A 24,468-nucleotide genomic window follows, 5' to 3' on the forward strand; every position below is an offset into this window, starting at 1 on the left:
GAGCAGCTGTTTTTAATTGGTTTAGTTAGGATTCTTTGTGTTATAAAAGGTAGACATCCTCCTTAACCTGAATTAAATAATAAAAGAATTAATTGTCTCCTGTAACTGAGAAATCCAAAGTCCAGGCCGGCTTCACACAAAATGACTTATTCCAGTATCACCAAGAATTCACTTTCTTTCCAGCTTTTCCCTCTAATTTGACAGTTTCATTCTCATTTTCTATATTATTTTCTATTGCTGCTCTAACAAGTCACTACACAATTAGTTTCTTAAAACAACACACATTTCTTGTCTTATGGTTCTGGAGATCAAAATTCTGTAAATGGGTCTTATACTGGTACAATTAAGGTATCCAGAGGGTTGTAATCTTCCTGGAGGTTCTCGGGGAGAATCCCTTTCTTACTTTTTCCAGTGCTGGGGCTGCTTGCATTCCAGGCAGACCTCTACGCTGTAAGAGGATAAATTTGTGTTGCTTAAGCCACTAAATTTGCCATGTGTGTGTGTGTGTGTGTGTGTGTGTGTGTGTGTGTGTATGTACAGTTTTACAGGGCTAAAATCAAGGTGTCGGTAGAGCTTTATTCCTTCTGCAGGATCCAGGGGAGAGTCTGGTTTTTGGCTTCTTCATCTTTCAGAGCCCACATTCCTTGGCCCATGATCCCTTCTAGTAATGGCATCACTCTGCCCTGACCACCTGCTTTCCTCATCACATCTCCTTCTCTTCTCCTTCTCCTTCTCCTTCTCCTTCTCATCACATCATCTCCTTCTATGATTTTATGCCTCCCTCTTCCATTTTCTCGGAACCCTTGTGATACATTGGGTTCACTGGGATAATCCAGGATAATCTCTCCGACTCATGATCCTTAATTTTGTTACATCTGAAAACCCATTTTTCCATGTAAGGTAACATATTCGCAGGTTCCAGGGATTAGGATGTGGGCATCTTTGAAGGAGAGAGGAGGGAAATCGTTCCGTCTACCACAGGCTCCTCATAGGGATCTGATGGAAGTGCCAAGATTTCTCCTAAATTAGTACCTCTATTAAAGCTCATATGTATGTATGTGTGTATATATATATATATTTTAAATTGAAGTATAGTTGATTTACAGTGTTGTGTTACTTTCTGGTGTACAGCGAAGTGTTTCAGTCATACATATATACACATATTATTTTTTATATTCTTTTCCATTATGGTTTATTACAGGATATTGAATTTAGTTCCCTGTGCTATATAGTAGGACCTTGTTGTTTATCTATTTTATCTATATATATTATGTATCTGCTAATCCCAAACTCCTAATTCATCCCTCCCCCACTCCCTTTCCCCTTTGTTAACCATAAGTTTATTTTCTATGTCTGTGAATCTGTTTCTGTTTTGTAAATAAATTCATTTGTGCCATATTTTAGATTCCATATATAAGTGATATTATCATATGATATTTGTCTTTCTGTTTCTGACTTCACTTAGTATGATAATCTCTGGGTCCTTCCACGTTGCTGCAAATGGCATTATTTCATTCTTTTTTAATGGCTGAGTAGTATTCCATTGTGCATATATGTATCACATCTTCTTTATCCATTCATTTGTCCGTGGACATTTAGATTGCTTCTGTGTCTTGGCTATTGTAAATAGTGCTGCTATGAACACTGGGGTGCATGCATCTTTTCACATTATAGTTTTGTCTTGGTATATGCCCAGGATTGGGATTTCAGGATCATATGGTAGCTCTATTTTTAGTTTTTTAGGAAATCTCCATGTTGTTCTCCAGAGTGGCTGCACTAATTTACATTCCGACCAACAGTGTAAGAGGGTTTCCTTTTCTCCACACCCTCTCCAGCATTTGTTATTTGTAGACATTTTAATGATGGTCATTCTGACCAGTGTGAGGTGGCACCTCATTGTAGTTTTGATTTGTGTTTCTTTAACAATAATTTAAGCTCATATATTTTCATGATCTAGAGGGAAGAAAGGTTTCTCCTAGCAGTACGTCCAGGAGAGACAGAGAGCTTCCGACTCCTTGAAGCCTCAGAAATGACTCCTCTGCTCTGACTGGCTGGTGGGCTCAGCTCTGATTTTTATCATCTTGATCAGGAAGCTAGTCTCCACTTTAGAGGGGAGAGGGACTAGAGGGACTTAGGATCCACTTCTTCACCTTTGTAGTTGATAATGTGGAAGAGTAGTAGCCAAATGTGGGAGTGGTTACCAAAATAAGGAAGAATGGATTCTGAGCAAAAGCGAAAACAAACAAAAACCAAAATAACCTACAAATGTCAACTAAAATACATCCCTTCACCCCATGACTGTAAATTGGCCAAGGGCAATGACCATGTCTTATTGATAGTTGTATGTTGTGTATAGATATTACAGAGCCCAGAATGTCTAATATAATAATTGGTGTTCTTAAATAAGTGACTAAATGGTGAATTATTACATTGTCATGTTCACATGATTTGACTTGTAGTATAGTCAAATTCATAGCCTAACATGTACCATTGGACTAGGTGATACTGTTTTGGCAAGTAAATTTCTAGGGCATGTTACAGAAAGTGTCTTTAAAGTCAGGTCGTGATATAGGGAGAAGAATAGAAATGGTCTCAGATCATTAATTTTCTGAATTAAGGTAAGACAAGAAAAGCAGCTCCGTAATGCAGATCCTAAAAGGAATTGCATATTTTTAATCTGGCTCATCCTCTTGGGCTAATCTCAGAAAATCGTTGTTCCAGATGCCTCCTGCCCCTTCCCAAACACACACAAGCACACATAACTTAGGGTACATGTGTTTTGAAGAAATATAGGTACTGATTAATCTCCCTTAAGAGCACAAAAGTGTATCTGCCTATCTATGTATTTTATTACCAGATTAAACCCCAGAAGGGGACTCTCAGCACCAAATGTCATAAAGACTATATGAAGAGGATTCATTACACTAAACTATTACCTGTGGCTCCCATGGCTCTTCTCTTACGCTTTAATCTTTTGGTTTCCTTTTTTCCTGATAAGGAGGCTAGGTTGTAAGTGGGCCTCACACCTCTGAGAGGAGCAGTAAGGAGGTGCTATGTTTCCCAAGCATAAATGGCCATGCTGTGAGTCAGAAAAGATTGAAGCTGTTTCCAAGAAAAGGTACCAAAATCAAGCTGGAGTCATCTGTAAGAAAAAAAAGAGGGCATATTGGGCAAGTGAGTACAAGCAACTGTCAGAAGCTAGTTGTGAAACCAACTAAGTATCTAAGAGGATGAGAATTTGATGATCTTTTTAGAAGCTCATTGGTTGGTGGGCAGATGACCTCAATGACTCAGGGTACATGAGTCAAGGACCATAGCGAAGAGTAACTTAATCACTATTTGTTCTGTTAGACTGAGCAGTGTCCATTTAAAGGGATTTGAACACCGTGGACCATTTTTGGTTCCTACCCTCCCACTGTTTGTGGACATTCTTTTACTGATGAAGAGAGCAGAGGACTTCATCACTCTCTCAGAAGAGATTTCAGCTCTTTCTTCATACCATACTTTGTAAACCAGTGGTTCTTCCCATCGTTTTGGCAGAGGGCATGCTTGAATTCATTTTGTGCATCTAATGAAAGCTAAATATTCCCTCCTAAGGAAAAAAGATCATGAGCACAGAAGTCAATCATTTTTCATAAAATTTCAGGTTACTCATGAAATCCCTGAAACTTGTCAGCAGGGACCTTCTAGGAAGAGTCCATGGACCGAGTTAAAGATCCTTGCTCTAGACCCTGAGCCTGTATCTCCAGTTACCTCATCCTCAGCTAAGGGAAGCTTTGAGTATTTTCAGAAATTTGGAGATCACCAAAGAGTTCCGTTCCATTCTAAAGGACCCATCCATCTAAGTTATTTCTGGAGGTTTGATCTGGAAATCACAGGTCCTTTTTTTTTCTTTCAATCTTTCTTTGAACTTTTAATTTAAAAAATTACAAAAGAATTGAAAAGCTGCAAGAATGCTTAACAAACTTACTCTCTTCACTTACATTCACCAATTATTCGCTTTTGTCACGTTTACTTTGTGTGTGTGTATGAATGTGTGTATACATATTTTTGCTGAACAATTTTAGAGTAAATTAAAGGTATCATAAATGTCTACCCCTAATTGTTTCAGTATGTTTATCTTCTAAAACAACAGGATATTATTTTATATACAATGCAAATATAAAATAGAGGAATTTTAATATCTTAGAGTACTATTATTTAATATACCACCCATATTCAAATTTTGCCAAGTGTCTTTTTTTAACTTTTTTTTTTAACATCTTTATTGGAGTATAATTGCTTTACAATGGTGTGTTAGTTTCCGCTTTATAACAAAGTGAATCAGCTATACATACATATATATCCCCAAATCTCTTCCCTCTTGCGTCTACCTCCCACCCTCCCTAGCCCACCCCTGTAGGTGGTCACAAAGCACTGAACTCATCTCCCTGTGCTATGCGGCTGCTTCCCAGTAGCTATCTGTTTTACATTTGGTAGTGTCTGTATGTTACAGGTACTTCTTATCTTAACTTTTTCAAGACAGAAAGGGATGGACATGGCTAATGATCTAGAAACACTGTTGTCAAGTTCTAGTATCATGGGACTTTTCCTGATGATGATTGTATCCTGTATTTTTCATGCTTTCCCCCCTTCTTTTGAATAGATAGCCACATTTTCTCCTCTCATAAACTCATAAGTGTGAGATGGTGATAAGAAAGTTTGGGGAAGAGAGAGAAAGAGTGAATAGACAATGTAATGCAGTGGGGAATGGAGAGAACCTACAGCTGAACAGCTCCTTAAAAGACAGAACTATTACCAGAGTGGCATTTCTATTTTTCGTCCTTTGTGGCCAAGTTCATTCCTTTGTAAGTTCACTTATTCAGCAAAAATCTCTTGGCACGTGCAGCATTCCAAGTCTTCTGCTAGATCTGTGAGGGGTTCAAAGGTGAATGACATACAATCCCTCTTCTCAAAGGAGCTTGAGGTCCTGCAGTAGAGATAAGATGTGCAAGGAAAGTCAGCTTAAAGCAGTTTCCTGAAAGGGTTCCACTGTGCACCCTTCCTAAATTTCCTCCTGCGTGTGTTTGCTTCATTTCATGTCTCAGGGACTGGAGAAGTCCCTCTCTTGTTCTCCTGGAACACCTCCTCATTACACAGACCATATTTATTAAGATATTTTATAATTATCTATTTACGCCTTTCTCCCAACAGATCACCAACCCCTGGAGGACAGAATCTGAGTCTTATTAAACTTCACATTTATATTTCCTGGAAGCTAACAGGGTACCTGGAGCATGGTAAATGCTTTAAAATTGGTTGAATAAAGCACTGAATCCTGTCTAGAGAAGAGAGAACACAGGTGAAATAAGACATCCTACAAAAAGAGGACCCTGGCTGTTGTGTCAGGAAATAGCAGTCTGGTATTTGTCCCTTGTGTTTCTGGACCTCAGTTTCCCACCTGTCCTAGAAGGAGTTGGATTAAGTGATTCTTTCCAGATGAAAAATTCAGTAATGCTGGAGGCAGAGAAGGAAGGAAGCAGCGTGCCCATCTGACCCAGCCTAAATACCCGCCTCAATTTTACAGTCAGAAATAAATTCCCTAAGGTTGAGTGTCAAAAGAAATAGCAGCAAACCCCCCCGGACACTTACAGTATTTGCCAGCTCCATTGACAAAAGTGACTTCCCACGCTTTGCCCACAGAGGGCATCCCTGCTCATTGATATGTAGACCAGGCGAACGCAGCTGCTTGGAAGCCTCCCCCGACCGCTCTTTTTTTTCTTCGCCGGCATCTCTCTGCCCCCACCCCCTTTCCCGTGGAATCTTTGCCTGATCCTGTTCGTTTCCCTCCGGTCTCCACATTTTCCCTTCCGGCCCTCCACTTCTCCGGATCAATGGATAGTACGGCTGCAACTCCCGGCTCACGCACCACTGGCGGACACCACAGTAACAAGTGAGAGCGCTCCACCCCGCAGCGCCCTGCCTCTCCTCCCCAGGTCCCCCTCGGCTCTTGGAGGAAAACCAAACAGCATCCCCAGGTTTCGCGCACGGATTTTTCTCTTCAACTTTACCCAGCGTCAATCTTTGGATGCACAGCCCAGCCACAGGATTCCTTTCTGTCTCGTCTTGGTCCCTCCTGGGTAGTCTGTTTATTGCTGTTTCGGAAGCCCCGTGGAGAGCTGGTTGCCCTCCTCTTGTTCCCTCTGTTTCCTTGAGTTAGTTTTCCGAGGTTTTACCGGGGCTCGAGATCTCTTGGACCGAATGGAACTTTTTGCTGCCTCTTTTTGCTGCTGATTCTGTCAGTGGACGAGGAAAAAGGCTTCGGAGGCAGAAGAGGCGCAGGGGAGGTGGAGAAAGGTGGAGGAAGTGGACGAGGAGGAAGCCGAAGGGGCTCGGCGCGTGTGTGTGCATGTGTGCATGCGTGTGTGAGTGCATGTGTGTGAGTGTTGCGGCTGCCCAGGACCCCCGGCCCCGAAGGTGTTGGCTGAAATATGGAGAATAGTCTTGGATGTGTTTGGGTACCCAAGCTGGCTTTTGTACTCTTCGGAGCTACCCTGCTCAGCGCACATCTCCAAGTCACCGGTAAGAGGTTCTTTCCTTTCTTCTCTTCGCACCCTCCGGCCACCCCCCCAACACACCCCTTTCCTTCTCCTCATTTCCTTTGGCGAGTAGTAGAATTGGGGTAGAGGGAGAAAGGGCAAGATGTTCGGAGCTCCCTCTGTCCCCCATTTCCTCACCGATGATAAAAGATGGGAAGACTTTTTTTTCCCTGGGGGTGGAGGATGTTGGCAGCTGGGGAAAGGGGCGCCCCTTGGCTTTTTAACAAATCTGGTGCTTCTCACATCTTTGCTTTTGCAAATCCTTGCATTGGTTTGGAGAGCTGGCGGGCTGGGGCAGGGAGGAAGCAGGTGATGGGGACGTCTTGAAAGGAACTGGGTTGGATCCTTAAAGCCTCGGAAAGCTACGGAGGAGGGGAATTGGGGCAACAGGGCCAAGTGGAGGAGGTCCTCCAGGGGGGCTTTGAGGGAGTCTGTGCGGAATGTAGATGGTGGGGCTGAGTCGTTTGTATATGACGCATCTCTGGTTTGGATTTTTAGACTTGCTGATTGAGAATTGGAGAAAGGCACGCTAATGTGTTTTGGTACTTTGGAGGAGGGGACGATGGTGCCGAAGGAGGCTGCAGAGTTGCCAGGAGGAAGGAGGCGTGTTTTGTTTTATTTTTTAACAGTGAATGCAGCTCTCAAGCTAAGTCTCCAGATATCTCCAGGACACTTCCAAACTCCAAATGATTGCTATTCTGGGGAACCAGCCCCCTGGCCCTGGTACTTGGCAAGCGCATTTCCTAATTAAAAATGGCAAAACTGTTTGGGCACTGGATTGGGTTAGAGCAGGAAAAAGAGGGATCGGAGGGATGCTCAGGGCTGCGGCAGTCTGCGAACGTGGAGCTGGAGGTTTCGTGGCCAAAATAATTATAATAATTTAAAAAAGAACAAAATGATTCATTATAACAGTCTACTGGTTTTGCCGGCCTCACCACAAGTGTAGATGGACACTAGGGTGTAGGGAGTGGGCCCGGCGGGGAAGAAGGGAGAGCAACTGGCTGAGCATTCAGTTCCCTTCGGAAATAACCTTTCCCCAAATCCCAGAGAAAAGGGGCCTCTGGCAGGGGCCAGGCGTTGGGTGGGAGCACCCCAACATGTGGCTTGGAAATTAACAGGGAACAGAATGTAAACCGTGTCCAAGCCCCCAGCCTCTCGGGAACCTGAAGCTCCAGCTTTCTTGTTGCTGCTAAGTGCTGCGCGGTCCAGGGTTGCGAGCGCCAGTGGGGAATGTGCCTCTCCGGTGGCTAGGGATTCAGACACTCAAGCGCGAGGCTCCCCAAATTTTGACGTGGCCGAAAAGGAGTAGGGATCTGCGCATCCACATCGACCCGACCCTTCGCCTTCCTTTGGCCTGACAGAGCGAGCGAGCACAAGCCAGCAAGAGGGGTGTGTGTATGTGTGTGTGTGTGTGTGTTCCGGTGCGGTGCACGCGTATCAGCATTCGCTCCCCCAGCAGCTCGTGCTTCCTCCCTCCCTCTCAGGCTGGTCTCCTCCTCTGGGCTCCACTCTTCCGGAGCTTTGTCCTCAGCAATTACTCCCAGAAGGTGGGCGGGGGACTATCCCTGCAGTAAAGCAGTCGCGAAAGGTGTCTTCAAAATTTCCTCCTGCTACCCTCAGACACTAGATGCTGCAGCCAGGAGCACCCTCCTTCTGCACAGATTGACTTGTGCTCTCGGGCAGTTTGGTAGAAGGCCAAGGAGGAGAGAGGGGAAGTTTAGAGGGGCATCCTCGCTGGGTAGAAAGTCTATGGAGCCAGGCCTGAAATGTGTGGGCTGAAAATACTGCATTAGACAAGGAAGGTGTGCAGAAATGGACAATGACATTTTGTCAGTTACACTAAAATATTTTAAAGCCTTTCCCAACTGTCTTTGGCAAAGGGTGGGGATAAATGAATGGAGATGGATTTATATATGTTTTACTAATATCTAAATTAATTAATTATCCCCCTTCCCATTTATTTAAGTTTCTTGTCTAGAAAGTTAGGACCATATATTACTTTATTTTAATTAACTCCTCAAGGGATAAGTCTATGATTGAAAAGGCAGACAAAAAGATACATATACAAGGGAAGTGCCTGTGGATAGGCTTGTGGGTCTCAATCTTTAAGCTCCTCTATACTTCTAAATCCATTTGTGTTATTTTCAGATGTGATGTAGTTTGCGCCAGTCCCAGGAAAGTGGATGGTGCAGTTTTGAGATATCGCTAATTCAGATCACTCTGATCTTTGCTCCTTAATCTGTTTCTCCTTTCTCCAGTAGCAATTTCCCCTCTTCAGGGACATGGCAGGGAATTGATGATGAGGAAAGCACAGTTCACTCTATGAAAGGACCAGTAGGAGGTGCCCTTAATAAGGCCAAGTGTCTAGTTTACTGGCAGTGAAATTCCCATTCAGGAGGATGTTTTTAAAGACTTTGTTGATTGGTGACAAAGGATTATGGAGACAAGTACAATAGCACTGGCTATTTTCCCACTTCCTAGATAAAGTCTGAAACTGCTGTAGATTTTTGTGAAATCATTAGGACATAACAAAGGGCATCCCTGGACAGTGTTGGCATAGGATGGGGAAGTGATGTTGGAGGAGGAGGCTAGTGCTTTTCTAGCTGGCTTTTTGTAAGATGCTGTCTTCTTATATATTTGACTTGAGCCCCAAGCAAAGGCACTAAGTAGAGTCCTGGCATCTCAGAAGAGATGAACATTTTCGATGGTAATGAATGCAATTGCAAGTATACATGTTAATTTTAATTAATTCTTCATATATATGTTTGGATTACATTCGATTAAAAACATCAGTGCGCGTTTATGTCGTCGGGACATGGTGAGATAAAGCTTGCTACGTCCCCTATCCACATCTTTCTCATCCCCCGCAACCAAAGCAGATCCGACGCCCCAGATCTGGCTTTGCTGTTGAGTGGAGCATGGCAGGACCTGAGGGCGCCTGGGCAGCCCAGCTGTCCACTCCTCTGTGAGTGCTGTGGTATAAATCACCAGGGACCTGTCACAGCATCCATTTCCCACACAGCAGCCTTGCCCTCTGAGTTATGAAGCCTGTGAAACAGCCACCACATGTGTTCTATGTGCATATATTAGGCTTAGTGCATTTGCTTTAATGTTCTTAAGAGCTGGGCTGGCTTGAGCTGCTGATAGGCATTTTTTTTTTTTTTTTTTTCCTGGGGAGAGATTTATAACTTCCCAGTGTGTATGACTTACATTTATTCTTGGGCAAGTTAACCTTTCAGCAAACTTCCTTATTGTTTTCATTGAAGAGGAAGAGCTTTAATCCTGTCTAAATTCTTCAGTGAGCCCTGCTGGAAGTTTCTCCCGGAGTACAGGATATTTACAGGCTGTAGTACGATTTTCTCAGCCAATGGGGAGCTGGATGAGATTTGAGGAGGTGATTTTTAGGTGGAAGGGGATATTTTTACTTGTTTCTGGAGAGGGAAGGGATGACACTGCATCTTCCAAGGGAATTCTAGCACTTTAGTTATCCTCAAAAGCATCTTTTATGAGAGGAAAGATTTCTTCCTCTCTGGCTTACATTTCTTCTTTCGTTCAATAGTTTGAAATTCTTCAAATGCATATGATTTGCTCCTAGAACGTTTCCTGCTGTATGTAGTAGGGTCATCTAGTACTATCTTTCTCCTTTGGAAACAAGCTCTATTTTCAATCTTAACTTCTCAACGAAAACACTTTTTATCTTTAGGTGATGCTGCATGTATGTAGGTAGTGCTGAATTTCTGAACAGAATATTTCTTTCCATGGAAGACTGGGCCACGAGATTACAATTTAAAGCAAATATTCTTACTTTTTCTTTGGAAAATTTGCCATCTGAAACTGTGCTTGTGAAATTTCTTTTTCCTCATACTTCTGCCAAACAAAGTAATTCTATGAGGAAGGGATGCAGTTGTTTCTGGCATTTGCTTATATTAAAAGCCAATCATATACAAGGAAGAGAGCATTTTCACCCTCCGTGCCACCTCCCCAAATGTATGACTTCGGGGGGGAATTGAGCTAGTGCTAAATACATAAAGATGCTTCTGGAAACCAGTGTGCTATTTCACCGGTGAGTGAGCTCTTCTGACCTGGCTGTGGATCTCCCCACTTTCCAAAGATATGGCCTGTATTGCGCTCAGAAACTTGCACTGACTTAGGAACACATTGCTGTATTCTGGTATTTGTTACACAGCTACTAGCTCAAATGATCAATTTTTGATGGAGTAACCTACCTCAGATGATAATCTCTTACATGAACTGTATACGCAAATTTCGGGAAACCTTTGTTTTGCCTGAGTAAAAGGAATAATGACACATAAGCCTGCCAAGGATTACTTGATTAATTAACTGAAGATAAAAAGTCACTTGGTTCTGGAAACATACCATAATCCCTGAAGTGGAGTGGTAAATACTGTGCACATTTACAATTCATAAAACATAAACGTGGAATCTTCTTCTTTTTTCTCTGTTTCTTTATTATGATACTCGAGGAGGATTGAAGCGTTTCGTGAATTGTCACAACAGTTATACCCTAATGAATTGTAGCCTGGGATCTCACTAAGTCTTGATGGAAACACACTGAATTAAATACCAACATGATGCCCGATGAACTGTTCTGCAGCCTGCTTGCTTCTCTCCAGCCTATCTCTACAGAATTATAGCTCTGATCTCTAAACTGTATAGCATCAACACTGCCACCTTTCATACAACCCAGGAAAACCTTTCTCACTGTGAATCCAAGGTCCTGATCCACAGGCACTGCAGTTAACATGCTGTACTACACTTTGCAAGGTCATGGGGATTTGCCTTAAAAACAAATTTTTAAATTTTCATGAGTGTTTCTTTTTTGGGAAGTTAAACTACCTGTAAATTCTAAAGACAGCTAAGTGGTACTCTTACTATAGGAGACTAACTAGTGGCCTCTCAGCCAGTATCATTGAAATTTCAGAGCTCATAGAGCATTAATGGGAGGTAGAAATGACCACTAGGGGAGGGTAGATTATGCCAACCTCAGCATGCTGCTTTCTTTCCAGGAGGGTGTTACCTGCTTGGAATAATAGAACTTTAATTTTCTTCAAAGTTACTACTTTTCAGAGATCAAAGCACTTCTTAATGGGTATTATAAAATCAGTAGCATGGCACTGACCCCAAAGCATTTAAGATATTTTCCTTCAAAACAAGACCTCAAGTAAAGCAAATGTTAAACTTGTCAATTAAAAAAAAAAAAAAAAAAAAAAGGATGAACAGTCCAGATTATTTTCCCTGTAGGCCAATTGAAACATGCAAGATAAAATGATATGTTACACATGCCAAGCGGGTAACAGCAGAAAATAAAATGCAGAATATTACACACCTTTATAATTGCAGCACGAAGGTTCATTACAGCGCCTCTTAGTATTCCACAATTTGCTCCCTCCTTCAGTAGATGGTTGATTCCTTCTATTTCTCTGCTTTAGTGCTGGACTAACACACAGAAATCTAGGTTGGCTCATTGATGATCAAAACACTATAGTGTTTTAAAGTTCTTTGACACATTTTAGCCTGAGGTTAAAAAAACCAGACCTCTTTAACTCAACTGTTAAGTAATTTTTTTTTTTTTAGTGGTTTAGAAATGCCTGACCTTATCAATGGTATAGTTTAGAAATACATAATAATGTGTATGATTGAATATATTTCTTCTTTTTCATTATTGATGGTGATTTGCCAGTGGTTATACTAGTACATGTTGCTTTTTTATAAATAGTTTGAAACAACCATATTATTCACAGCTTTCATTTCTTGAGGGAGTAGTTCAACCAGAAAACATATAAATCATTCCCTATTTATTGATCATATTTTTAAAGTTTATTGTTATGACATGACCTGGGTGAGGAAATTCATCTTCTTTCCTAAATTCTCTGAGCCCAGTGCCTATAACCTACTTCTTATTTTTGTGAGGTACTTTAGCTTAATTGCACACATCCAGATTCTCTGACTTCTTGCTTGTTCAGCCATTCCACGGTTTCAAGAGAGGAAGGCCCTTTATACCACTTGTGATTATTCCGAGCGATTTGACGGGTACGCATTGCAGTTTGGACATTTTGCTCTTGTCTTTTGCTCATCCGTTACAGACTAGTTCTTGCCAGAAGGCTACTTTTGGGCATACCTAGGACAAAAATGTTCTACTGAATTAACTGAATCTTTATGATACAGTCTAATGAAAATACCAACTCGTTAGTGTATCTTAACCTGGTAAGAGAGCTTATCAATACCAACATTACTCTGGTATCTTAAATGTTCTTAAATTGGCTTTAACATTTTTATAAGAGAATAAACGAATTAAATGGTTAATATAAATGTTATTTACTCTAGTTTTCTTAGTACTGAAGTTTCTTGTTAAACACCAATATTTCCTGATTTTACTCATTTTTTAAGCCTTTAAAAATGTTTATCCACTCCCTTAGCTGCATTTTAAGTATGTAGAACATAATTGAACCTGTCCTTAAGAAGCCCCAGGCATTACTGTGGCTCACTTATTAAATTCTCTGGTCTTATAGGGAAGATTTCTGAAGATATTGCCTCATGGAGGACTGTTTATTTCCCATTAAATGGCCACAGACTATTGCTTTGTTTTCCTAAGGCTTTTATTACTGATTTGTAGAATGCGATTTATCTACTTGTTTGTATCCAGCTGGAAGTTCCCCCTGTCGTAAGACTTCTTCAAAGAAGTTTTTCTCTTTTCTACTTCTGATTTGCTGAGAGATAGGTGACTGTGTTTTGTTGAGATGCGTCTAAAGTAAAAGGGGAGATTCCAAATCAAGTCCTGAGTCCCTCACTAGCTAATTGGTTTTCACTAATGGGTTTGTAGCATTTCTGAAATCTGCTGTTACTTTGGATGCCATTTTTCTTTATGTTTTTCCTTGTTAAATGAGGGTGTGGACTAGACAACTTCTAGTTATATTACTGTTTTCAACATTATATGATTTATTTAAGTTATGAGCATACTATATATATAGTGTTGGGTATAATTAATAATAATAACATTGATCACAATAATAATTTTAATGAAACAAATAACCCATGTACCCACCCGCATTTTTCTTAATTTTGTATTAATTAGTCCCTTGCCTTTTTATAGTTTTGCTACATATGTTTGAATCTTTAACATATGATTTTGCTTTGCCTGTACGTGACCATATAAAATAAATATAATGTGTGTATTCTTCTCTGGTATGTAATTTTGCTAAACATTAAATATTTGAGATTCATCTGTGAGAATGCATATGGCTACACTTCAGTCACTTTCTCTGCTGTATAATATTCCATGATATTAATTAACCACACTTAATCAATCTACCATTGCTGAACTTCTGGGAAGTCAGTATTTTGCTATTGCCAATAATACTGCTATGAACATTCTTATCCATGTTCTGTGGAACAAATTTGCCACCATGTCCAGAGTGCATGTCTAGGGATGGAGTTGCTGAGTCATAGAAAGGGCATCTTTACTTTTAGGGCACAATGACAAGTTACCTTGAACTTTGCATTGAAACTCCCACCAGGAGCATAGGACGATCTTCTTTGTTCCATGTCTCCACCAGTACTTGGTATTGTCATGTGTTTAATTTGCTCTCATCTGCTGGATGTGGATTAGCATCTCTCTGTGGTTTTAATTTGCATTTCCCTGATTGCTCATAAGGTTGAACATTTTTTCCCATAAATTTATTGGCCATTTGTGATTTCAGCAAGGTAGTTCTATGATTCTGTTTTTCCAACTGAGCAGCCATTTGCTTTGTGGCATCAATACTATTACTGTTAGTAGTTATTCCGTCTTTGCTACTAAGCAACTTTTGCTTTTAGGTTTAGATGCAGTTGGTCATCTAACTTTTAGGAAGTTGTTGCCTGATACTGTATCATGCCTACTTTAGCCCAGACTTTCCCTAAACAGCTTTCCAGAATGAACACTTATTTTAGACTGGAAGAGAGATCCTTAGTCACTGTAGGATTGTTGATTACCTAGAGTAACTCTTGCCATGTCAGTATCCTGCTTTATCCTATTTATTGTGTCTATGCAGCATGTCACTTACAGGAAAGCTGGATCCTGAGGTGCCAGGCTTAATTTGAGGAACCTTATAAATCCCCTGAATATGACAGAACTCAAAGATGACTAAATCACAGAATTGTAATGCCAGATACCAAGTATGAGTTAAAATCCTAATCTGGCATTTGAACTTGGGTATGTTTCCAATATGGTAAAGTACATAGGCCCAGGATCATTGTTTCATATATGACTGTGGGTTTCAAACAAAACCCATACTTGCACAAGGGCATACGCACACGTCCCAGTTTTGGCGGGGGGGGGGGGGTGTCCCTAATTGTTTCACCCCTTCCCACGGGACAGACTAATGAAGGGCCCTGGATGGAATAAAGCCTTGGATATGCTAGCAGTGGCTTCTCTGGGGTGTTGCCTCTGTGCCGACTCATTAGAGATGTGAGCCAAGGCTGAGACATTTAAGCAAACCCCCCGCGCCCGGAGTCCTCAATCCATTGTTTCCACATCTTTGCTCAGCCTCTTGGGATCCCAGAAGAATGTAAATTAGAGAGAAAATCTGCAAAGCTTTCCTTTTCATGTCTAATGTCTGGGCAGAGCTGTTCCCTGCAGGACAATTTCTAGTTATTTTCCCTTCTGGTTTGAGATGTCTCCAGGGATGGCTTGTTCACTGTTTCCCTTGAAACTTTTCAGCAGCATATCAGTTCTTGCTGTTAAAATTTCCTCTTAAAATTCATCTTGGATAGTCCTGTTCTAAATATTCCTCCTGTCACTCCTATCACCCAGCTCCTGGTTCCTGTTTGCCCTCCTCAGTGGCATTCTGTGTCTTCTGTGCTGAAGCCTGTTAGATAATTTTAGCCATAAATCATTCTTGCCTCCCCCCTGAGTCCTCACTTAACCAGACTGTAAATATTTAGTTCATTTAATCTTTCTTCATACCTCTCCAGAAGCTTAATCATGTTTATTTTTCTTACCTGAACTCCCTCTAGTTTGTTTATATCTTTCTGGTAATCAAGTGCCCCAAATTTAATGTGCTCTTCTAAGTAAGCTCTCCCAAGTCATATATTAGGAAATATAGATTTAGCATAGTGTTTACCTTATTGTACAGTCATTCACGGACACACATTTTGTCTCTCAAATTTTAAGTCCTCATTTTCCAGGTAGGACTATCAATGCCTGACAAAATCATTGAGGTATTATAAGGATCAAATAAGATTAAGACTTTTATTCAAGGTAATAGTTACTAAACATTTACTATGGGTTACAGAGAATTAAATGAAAGGCTTAAATGTGTCTCTGCCCTCCAAGAGTTTATCACTAAGAGAAGGTGACAGGCACAGACATAGCTAAATGGGTTACAAGGCAGAACAAAGTACTCATTAAGAGAAGAAGCACAAACCAAGCAGGGTAGACTCTGAAAAATATCAACTACCATGTTTATGCATTATATCATTAATATATTAATGCTAGCCAGATGGGGTAACAGAGCCAATTCTGTCATCCTTGTATCCATAGATTGATTGACCAAAACAAAACAAAAACAAAAAGAAAGGAGTGTAAAAAGTTGTCAATCATGTTTAAACCAAGCTCACGTTTGGCAAGAATGAGGATATGGAGATTTTGGGGTTTTTTTTTGCCTCTCACGTTGCGGAGCACAGGCTCCGGACGCGCAGGCTCAGCGGCCATGGCTCACGGGCCCAGCCGCTCCGCGGCACGCAGGATCTTCCCGGACCGGGGCACGAACCCGTGTCCCCTGCATCGTCAGGCAGACTCTCAACCACTGCGCCACCAGGGAAGCCCCAAGGATATGGAGTTTTATGTGGCAGATCTGGCAGCCTATTGCTATACATGCATCCCCAGACCTCCATGACCCTTTCTTTCCTTATTTATGTGTGCCAGGTATTGTGCTAAGGTGGTGATAGAACTTTGAATGCAGTGGATGGAAATGCTAATCAAATAAATACGTTAATAAGTCCATTATTTCGAATGAGAGAAGCCTTTGAAAGAAAGAGAGTATTATAGGAGAGCAGCTCAGATCCAGCTCCAAGAAGGCTCCCCTGAGAAAGTTGTAGTTGGCACCCAAAGAATAAGTAAACTTGGTTAAAGAGGGGATGTTTAGGGAGAGGCAGGGGAGAAAACGCTAGTGAGAAGGGTGAGTGCAAAGGCTGTGTAGTGGGTGGAGGCATAGTGAATTCAAAGAAGATGAGTGGAACCAGATCCAGGAGAACTAATCATGATGACGGCTTGGCTGAGCTGGAGAATACCCTTGGATCCTCTCTTGAAGATAGTAGCTACGCATACTAATAAATACTGGTTGAATGAATTGAAATGAATTCACAACAAAGACCTTTTTCTAGTTTCAGCACAATCATTTAAAAATTTAAGCAAATTGCATAGGTAATCCTTGCCCTGATTTTCTTATTAACTATTAGGTGTGAATTTATGAACCTACCTATCTCACATGTTTAGAAATACCTATGGGGTTGTGTGGACACAATGTAAAATGGGGGGAAAAAATCTTTGCAAAGTGTAAAGAGCTAGATGAATGCAAGTGATTATTAATGAGCATGTGTAACAGGCTACTTCCACTTTGAAAGCTATCACTGAACAGAGAGAAACAGGACTTCACCTTTTCTATTCAAGTAAGATTGGCACGGAGACATTTCGTTTTCCCGTGACCTCCTTTGAAATGTGCGCCTGATAACTCTAGGTGAATTTTTTAAAAAGGAAACTGAACCTAAGATTTAAAAATTTTTGCAGCTTATTTTTTCAAGATGCTCCTGTTATTGTATACATTTTCTTTCTATTACTGTTCATTAAAAAAAATGGATGAGTGTTCTCCTAGCTTTAAGTTGCAGCTCACTTAGAAGCCATTGAGCTTGCATCCCCTTTCCTCCACTGCTGCCAAGTTGCAAAGGAGTTGGCTGCATGGTCCTGTGGTCTTGGGTTATGATGAGAGACGTGGCACAACCTGGCGGGGGAAAGCCTGTCAGCTAGTGGACTTGACCTCGACTTCCCCGTCTGTAAAATGGAGACAAAATTGACTTCTCTTTCCCATCTCTAAACTGGAGATAAACTTACTCCAACAGTTAGATAAACTATATCCATTCCCATGCCTGACCCTTAAATGTTCTCTAAAGGCTAGCTGTGTTTAGTATTATCCTACTGTGGGCTAGATTTATACTGGAATAGTCTACATGTAGCAGATTTCACAGGCATGGGCAGGCCACTCTAGAACCCTCCTCAATTTCATTGTTGTAGTTGATTTTAAAGACTTAGAAATAAAATAAGATGTCAGATTCTAACAGAAATTTTGAAATCAAGCCCATGCTTCGTTTAGTGGGTCATGGTTTAGTGGTCCATGGTCCATGCCTTTGCTAGATTCAGAGGCTAACAGATTCAGCTAAGTTAGACCTGACACAGTACAATATTGATCAAACTTGGCACCGTATGACGTACCTCCTGTGGATCCCTCATCCAAATTAACCTCCTCCTTTAACTCCTGTTTGGTTAACCACATCCATTTCCTGCAGACCCATTGAGTCCAGCATCTACTTAGCATGAACACCTGGAGGCTAGTGGTTAACGTGCAGTGCCAGGTATAATTTGCCCTGAGAATCTTCTCTCTGAAGAAGACACTCTCACCTTGGCTAGGTGTTAATGCCCAGCTCTATCCTGTACAATAGAATTAGAATCTCTGAGATGAGGCCCAGCACACACAGTTACTAAACCTCCATGTTGTCCCAAAGTGTAGCCAAGTTTGAGAATCAGTGTCCTAGGACCTTGCTATTCAAAGTGTGGTCCATGGACCAGCAACATTTGCATCTCCCAGGATCTATTTAGGAAAACAGAAAGTGAGTCCAGACCTCGACTTAACTGAATGAGAATCCCAGGTGACTGAGAAACACTGCCCTAGGAGACTGAAAACCCACGGACGGAAGTGACCCTGGGCTCGATTTCTTTGTAAAAATCTCAGTGGGAAAAGGTTCCATCCATACTTGTTTAATCTTAGCTTGAAGCTTCTTTGGAGGACTTTAGCTTCAGGAACTGGTCTTGGAATGGCGAACTACACCAACATCCAAGAGCCTTCTGGTGTGTAATTTAGCAGCTAATGTATTTCTTGGAGACCATGACATGTTTCATTTTCCTTGAGATTAAAGGCCCTTGAAAATGCTCTGAAAATGCTCTCTGGGTTTTCCACCTGCCTTTTCCCTTCTTATCAATGCTCAAGGAAGAAGGCACATTGTAAAAGGGTCTCCGGCTTTGCATTCCATATTTTCTCCTCCCTCTATCCCCTTTCCTCCTTAAAAATACTCAGATGCAGGGAGAATGGCAGGCACTCGAAAGGGACACTAGGGCCCTGAGTCCATCCTCACCCTCCCTCCTCTGCCTCTTGGGTCTGACGCTAAAAGCCCACAGGTGCTCAAAGTGAGACCCTGCCAGCGACCCCATGCTGATGCTCATCGTTTGATGGGGAACGGTCTTCAGGGCATGAAACAGACCAAATGCTCATTTGCCTGGGCCTCTGTGGTAGGGGGAGAAGGGGCGTTACTGAGGTGTTTGAAGAGAGTAAAGCTTTACAGACAGAAAACTCAGTGCGAGGTTTTGAAGTTTTGCTCTGCACTGCCTGGCAGAGAGAGGAGCTTTAACTGGCGTGCTCCAAATCAGACTCTACAAGAAGAGAACCTGGGGGTTCAGCTGTGCAGATTGGATCAATCTGAATGAAAATCACCAGTGTTCCTCTTGGTGAGAGAAGTTTTCTGCTTCGCCCATGAAATGTAGGCCCTTTTCAGGTCCTGGTAGAAAATGAGTAGGGCTTTTGTGAAAGGTTATGTAAGGCTGCTGTTGTTTTTTTTTTTTTCCCCTCTAGAGTAAAATTCTGTTTATAGAAGGGTGAAACCGCCTCTCGGGGAAAAAATGCATTTCATGGCCTATAGCTTAGGAAAGATAATTTAATCAATCTTCAAGAATGAATTAAAGGAAGAGAAGGAGAACAAACTCATAGGCGGAGGGAGTAGGACATACATAGAGGAATAGGCCTGTGGGAGAGTTTGGTGGCTCTGGTCCTGACGCTGCAGCATTTAGGGGGCAACCAGCTGTTCCTGTTTGCCCAGGACTGGGAGGCCTCCTAGGAAGCAGGACTTTCAGTGTTAAGAGTAGGACAGCCCCAGGTAAACTGTAGTGTTTGGTCACCCTAACTTAGGTACCTGGGGTGGGGATGGGAGTGGGGAAAATTCTGAAGGGTCTTCAGCAGTGTCGTGGTTGCTGTTAGCCAGATGGAAGAATAAGTGGGGGCAGGCTGCAAGGCCTATTAAGAGGGGGCCCCATCAGAGAACATGGGTGCCCGTTTGATGGTTTACAACTAACTTGTACCTTGGCTGTCGTATTTGGGTCATAGAAGTCCTTACCCTCTAAACCTGCGCTAACATAAAATTTGATGTCCAAACTTGAAGGTTTTCTTTTTTTTTTTTTTTTTTTGCCAACTACCTGGTCCCCAAACTGTCAGAAACAGCTTATTTTCAGTATCAGAATATATTGGAGATGGTAGGATAATTTATTTATTGGAGAAGCACGTCTAATACTTTTGTTTTAATGTGCCTCGTATAATGCTGGGTGCATATTAATTATCTAACAAATACTCACTAATTGATTTCCATATAATGGTTATTCTCAAGTTTGCACAGAATCTGAAGTTACTTTTATCACAAGCCATGCAAAGTTCAGTTAAGGATATATTACATTTCATATGAGTACTCAGCTTTTTCCAGAGAATTTTATTTTATTCTCCTCTTCCCTTCTTTGTACTTGATTGTTTTTTCCTTTACGTGGCACTCTTACTAATTTTATTGGCGCCATTCCAGAGTTCTTGGAAACAATTCAAAATCAAGGAAATCCTACAAGCACTAAAATGCAAGTATGTGAAGTCTATAGAATTTGCTATCTCTTTAAGCCCTGTTATTATTGCATCTAGGGCATTTGTCAACTCACAGGTATGAAAATGAAACAAGACAAAATAGGTGTATAAATACTTCCAACATAATAATCCCAGGGATAGACTCTGTGTTTTCCTTAGGAGAACCATTTGTGAAGACTGGGTTGAGTCAAAAAATTAAAATATTATTTTTGGTACTTCCCTGGTGGTACAGTGGTTAAGAATCCACCTGTGGGCTTCCCTGGTGGTGCAGCGGTTAAGCATCTGCCTGCGGGCTTCCCTGGTGGCGCAGTGGTTGAGAGTCCGCCTGCCGATGCAGGGGACATGGGTTTGTGCCCCGGTCCGGGAAGATCCCACATGCCGCGGAGCGGCTGGGCCCGTGAGCCATGGCCGCTGAGCCTGCGCGTCTGGAGCCTGTGCTCTGCAACGGGAGAGGCCCGTGTACCGCAAAAAAAAAAAAAATCCGCCTGCCAGTGCAGGGGACATGGGTTCAAGCCCTGGTCCAGGAAGATCCCACATGTTGCAGAGCAACTAAACCCGTGTGCCACAACTACTGAGCCTGTGCTCTACAGCCTGCGGGCCACAACTACTGAGCCCATGTGCCACAACTACTGAAGCCCGTGCACCTAGAGCCCGTGCTCTGCAACAAGAGAAGTCACCGCAATGAGAAGCCCACACACCACAATGAAGAGTAGCCCCCGCTCGCTGCAACTAGAGAAAGCCCAGGCGCAGCAACAAAGACCCAACACAGCCAAAAATAAATAAATAAATTTATTTAAAAAAAATTAAAATACTATTTTTGTAGAAGTCAGTGGAAGCCAAGACAAGATGATGAGTACAAGAGGGGCACCCAGGATGAAAAGGTCAAAAGGTCAGCTCTTCGTGTGTTTCAGCACATCAGTCAAGCAGGAAAGGACTTCAGCAATTGTTTGAGATGCCCGTCTCATTGTCCTGATGATGAGACAGGGTTTCAGAGAAGTTAACTGAACACCCAAACCACAAATCTAAGAATGAGTGCCACGAAACATTTCTGCAAACGTGGAATTAAATCTTGGCTCTACCAAGATTTAACTTCGTGACCCTCATTATGATTCCCTCCTTATCCCTAAAACTGGGAATGGGTTAATTAAACAAGGAGAATCACACTAAAGGATTATCACAGTCCTTGGTACATAGTAAGCACTAAGATATTTTTGTTTTTATCCATTCATTCAACAGATGTTTATTGAGACCATGTTTGATTTATCATATTTGTTGGCTCTTAACATTGGATGTATAATAAAAAGCATCTTACATACTACCACTGTTCTCATAGAATGAATAGAATGCTTGGGGAAATAAAACCTAGGCAGTTTAAACATGAAAAAAACAAAGACAAGCAGAGCTGCAAGACAACATATTATTAAGAACCAAATGATTGAGAAGTATATGTAGAGGAGAGGAAGAGAGAGAAACGCTGTCAGAAGGGCTTCATGAATAAAGAGGACAAGTCAGGTGGGCAAGGTGTTTGGGATGTTCCTGTGTGGACACTTCTTTACGTGTCCAGGCTCTGGAAGACAAGAGAAAAGATGGTGAACGCTTCACTTCCAAGAGTCAGCCACCTACTGGCCATGGCCACCAGTTCCCATCACCAGCAATGGCTTCACTAGCCTCTTCCGCAGCAGATCTGCGATAGCCAAGGAGAAAAGGGAGAGAGAAATGACAAGGTCATCTGGCGAAGTAGCTTTGGCAGCATAAATAATGTAATTTTAGAATGAAGAGGTTTTATCTGCAAGCCGCTTCCTAATAATTTTAGGGAGGTCTCAGAAGGACAGAGTGCTCAGGAGAAGACAGATCCCGTCATGCACATTTTGAACTGAGATGTAGTAGCTGCAAAAGCCAATTTAGGCCTCAGCACTGCTGGAATAAGTCTGTGCTGGAAATTAATGTTTCCATCCTTTTCCTTTTAGGAGAGCTTCAAAAATGTATAGAAAACTTTGGTCCAAGATGCCAAAATCCTTTATTACTAATGCATGAAGGGTGTTAGCTAGCCTATAAAAGATTTTCTATACTTTTTAAAGCCAAAGGGCAGGTAGCCCAGCACAGAATTTTCAGCTTAAATAGCTCTTCCTTTGTACTTTCACCAAAAACAGTCATGTAAGATTATGATAATTAATAATTGATGAATGATGATGATGTTGTTGCCTTATGTTTGTCTGATATTTTATATTTTCCAATGGCTTTCACATCCATTATCTAAATTCCTCTCCCAATACATCTAAAAAGTGGGCAGAAGAGCTAATTCTTCTTACGTGTTTTGTGAGTGAGCTTATGAAGACTGGCGGTCCATTACTTGTTTAAGATCACGTAGAACTTACTGGTTCTGTAAGAAAAACCCAAGTCTTCTGACTTTTAATTCATTTACTCACTAGTTATATCTGACACCTTCCAAAAGCAAGGGCAAAAACCCAACAAAATGAAGGGCATCTGTCTTTTTGGTTTTCCAAAAGTACATGTACTTAAAAAAATGACATCTAGCATGCAAATCTTAATTTCTAATAGCATTCTCCAGTAAAAGGAACAAGGGTTCCTTGGAGAAATGGCTGATTCTAAGACTTAGGCTGGAAATATGTAAGTGCCAGAGAGTACGGAAGTTCTTTAAGAAAAAGAAAGAAAGAAAGAAAGAAAGAAAGAAAAATGCACAATGATGGAGTGTGTCAAAGGGACACAGGAGCTAACTGAAAGCTCTCGATGGCCAAAGCTGGAACAATTTGAGCAACACAATAAATCAAGTAATTTTGAATTATAACTCAAAATACAAAATGAACATACTATTTATATACTACTATATATAAATTTATACTATACTACTATAAATAAATTCCTTAATAAATAAATAAATACATGGAAGAGAGGAGACAAATGTCTCACACAGAAGATTTCCAAATACTTTATATAGATAACCTACCCTGAAGGAGGTGGAGTATAACCCCTACTTTTTTCGGTGTGGACTGTGTACAGTGACTTCCTTCCAAAAAGTACAGGATGCAAGGGGAAGGGGGAGAGTAACTTTACGGGGCAGGGGGGCAGGAAACTTGACAGATGATCAAGGTCATCATTGACAATGACAAACCATGATAAGAGCATGTACCCCTGGGAGGATGTGATGATAGTGGCACTTCAGCTCTGTGAACTTCCTTTCCCAAACCCATAACCCCAGTATAATCATGATCAGACAAACCCCAATTGAGGAACATTCTACAACATACCTGACCAATACTCCTCAAACTATCAAGGTCATTAAAGATAAGGACAGTCTGAGGAACTGTTGGGGCCAAGGCAAGCCTATGGAGACATGATGATGAAATGTAATATGCTGTCTTTTGTGGGATCTTGGGACAGAAAAAGGACTTTAGGTAAAAACTAAAGATATCTGAATAAAGTCTGGACTTTAGTTAATAATACATCAGTACTGATTCATTAATTTTAGTAAAGCTGCCATAATAATATGTTACTAATGATAGAGGAAATTTAATATGGGATATATAGCAACTTTCTGTACTATCTTCACATTTTTTCTGTAAATCTAAAATTATTCTAAAATTTAAAAAATGATTTTAAAAACATCCTATTTTGTTTTGTCAGAGTGGAAAAACCAGCAGAATACTTAATCCTAGTAAACTAATTTATTAGTTTACTAAGAAATGATAGTTTACTAAGATGATAGTTTCGTTCTTGTGTGATTATTCTGAGAATTATAGATGATGTTTCTATAACCCTTATTATCCCAGTACTTTTCTCAAAGTATGGTTGCATCAGTGTGATGTGTGCATCTTTTAAAATGCAAATTGCTAGGCTCCACCTGACACCACCTGAATTAGAATCCTGGACATACCAGGGGGGGACTAGGGAATAGCATTTTTAGCTAAAGTGAGAGAGACTCACTTTCTAGGTGA

At 41.3% G+C, this 24,468-nt stretch overlaps 1 protein-coding gene across 1 annotated transcript in view; it reads left to right on the plus strand.

The window, feature by feature from the left end:
- Nucleotides 1-6,372: 6,372 nt before the first annotated feature.
- Nucleotides 6,373-24,468, plus strand: part of DCC (DCC netrin 1 receptor) — a 1,156,455-nt gene continuing 1,138,359 nt past the window's right edge. The window contains 1 exon segment of the mRNA XM_027118541.1: nucleotides 6,373-6,561. Within this exon segment, the coding sequence (XP_026974342.1) occupies nucleotides 6,471-6,561 (91 nt within the window). The 5' untranslated portion in view covers nucleotides 6,373-6,470.

The sequence above is a fragment of the Aethalodelphis obliquidens genome, unplaced genomic scaffold (assembly GCF_003676395.1).
Source record: "Aethalodelphis obliquidens isolate GAN/ISIS:26980383/991018 unplaced genomic scaffold, ASM367639v1 scaffold19, whole genome shotgun sequence".
In the NCBI taxonomy this organism is placed as follows: domain Eukaryota; kingdom Metazoa; phylum Chordata; class Mammalia; order Artiodactyla; family Delphinidae; genus Aethalodelphis; species Aethalodelphis obliquidens.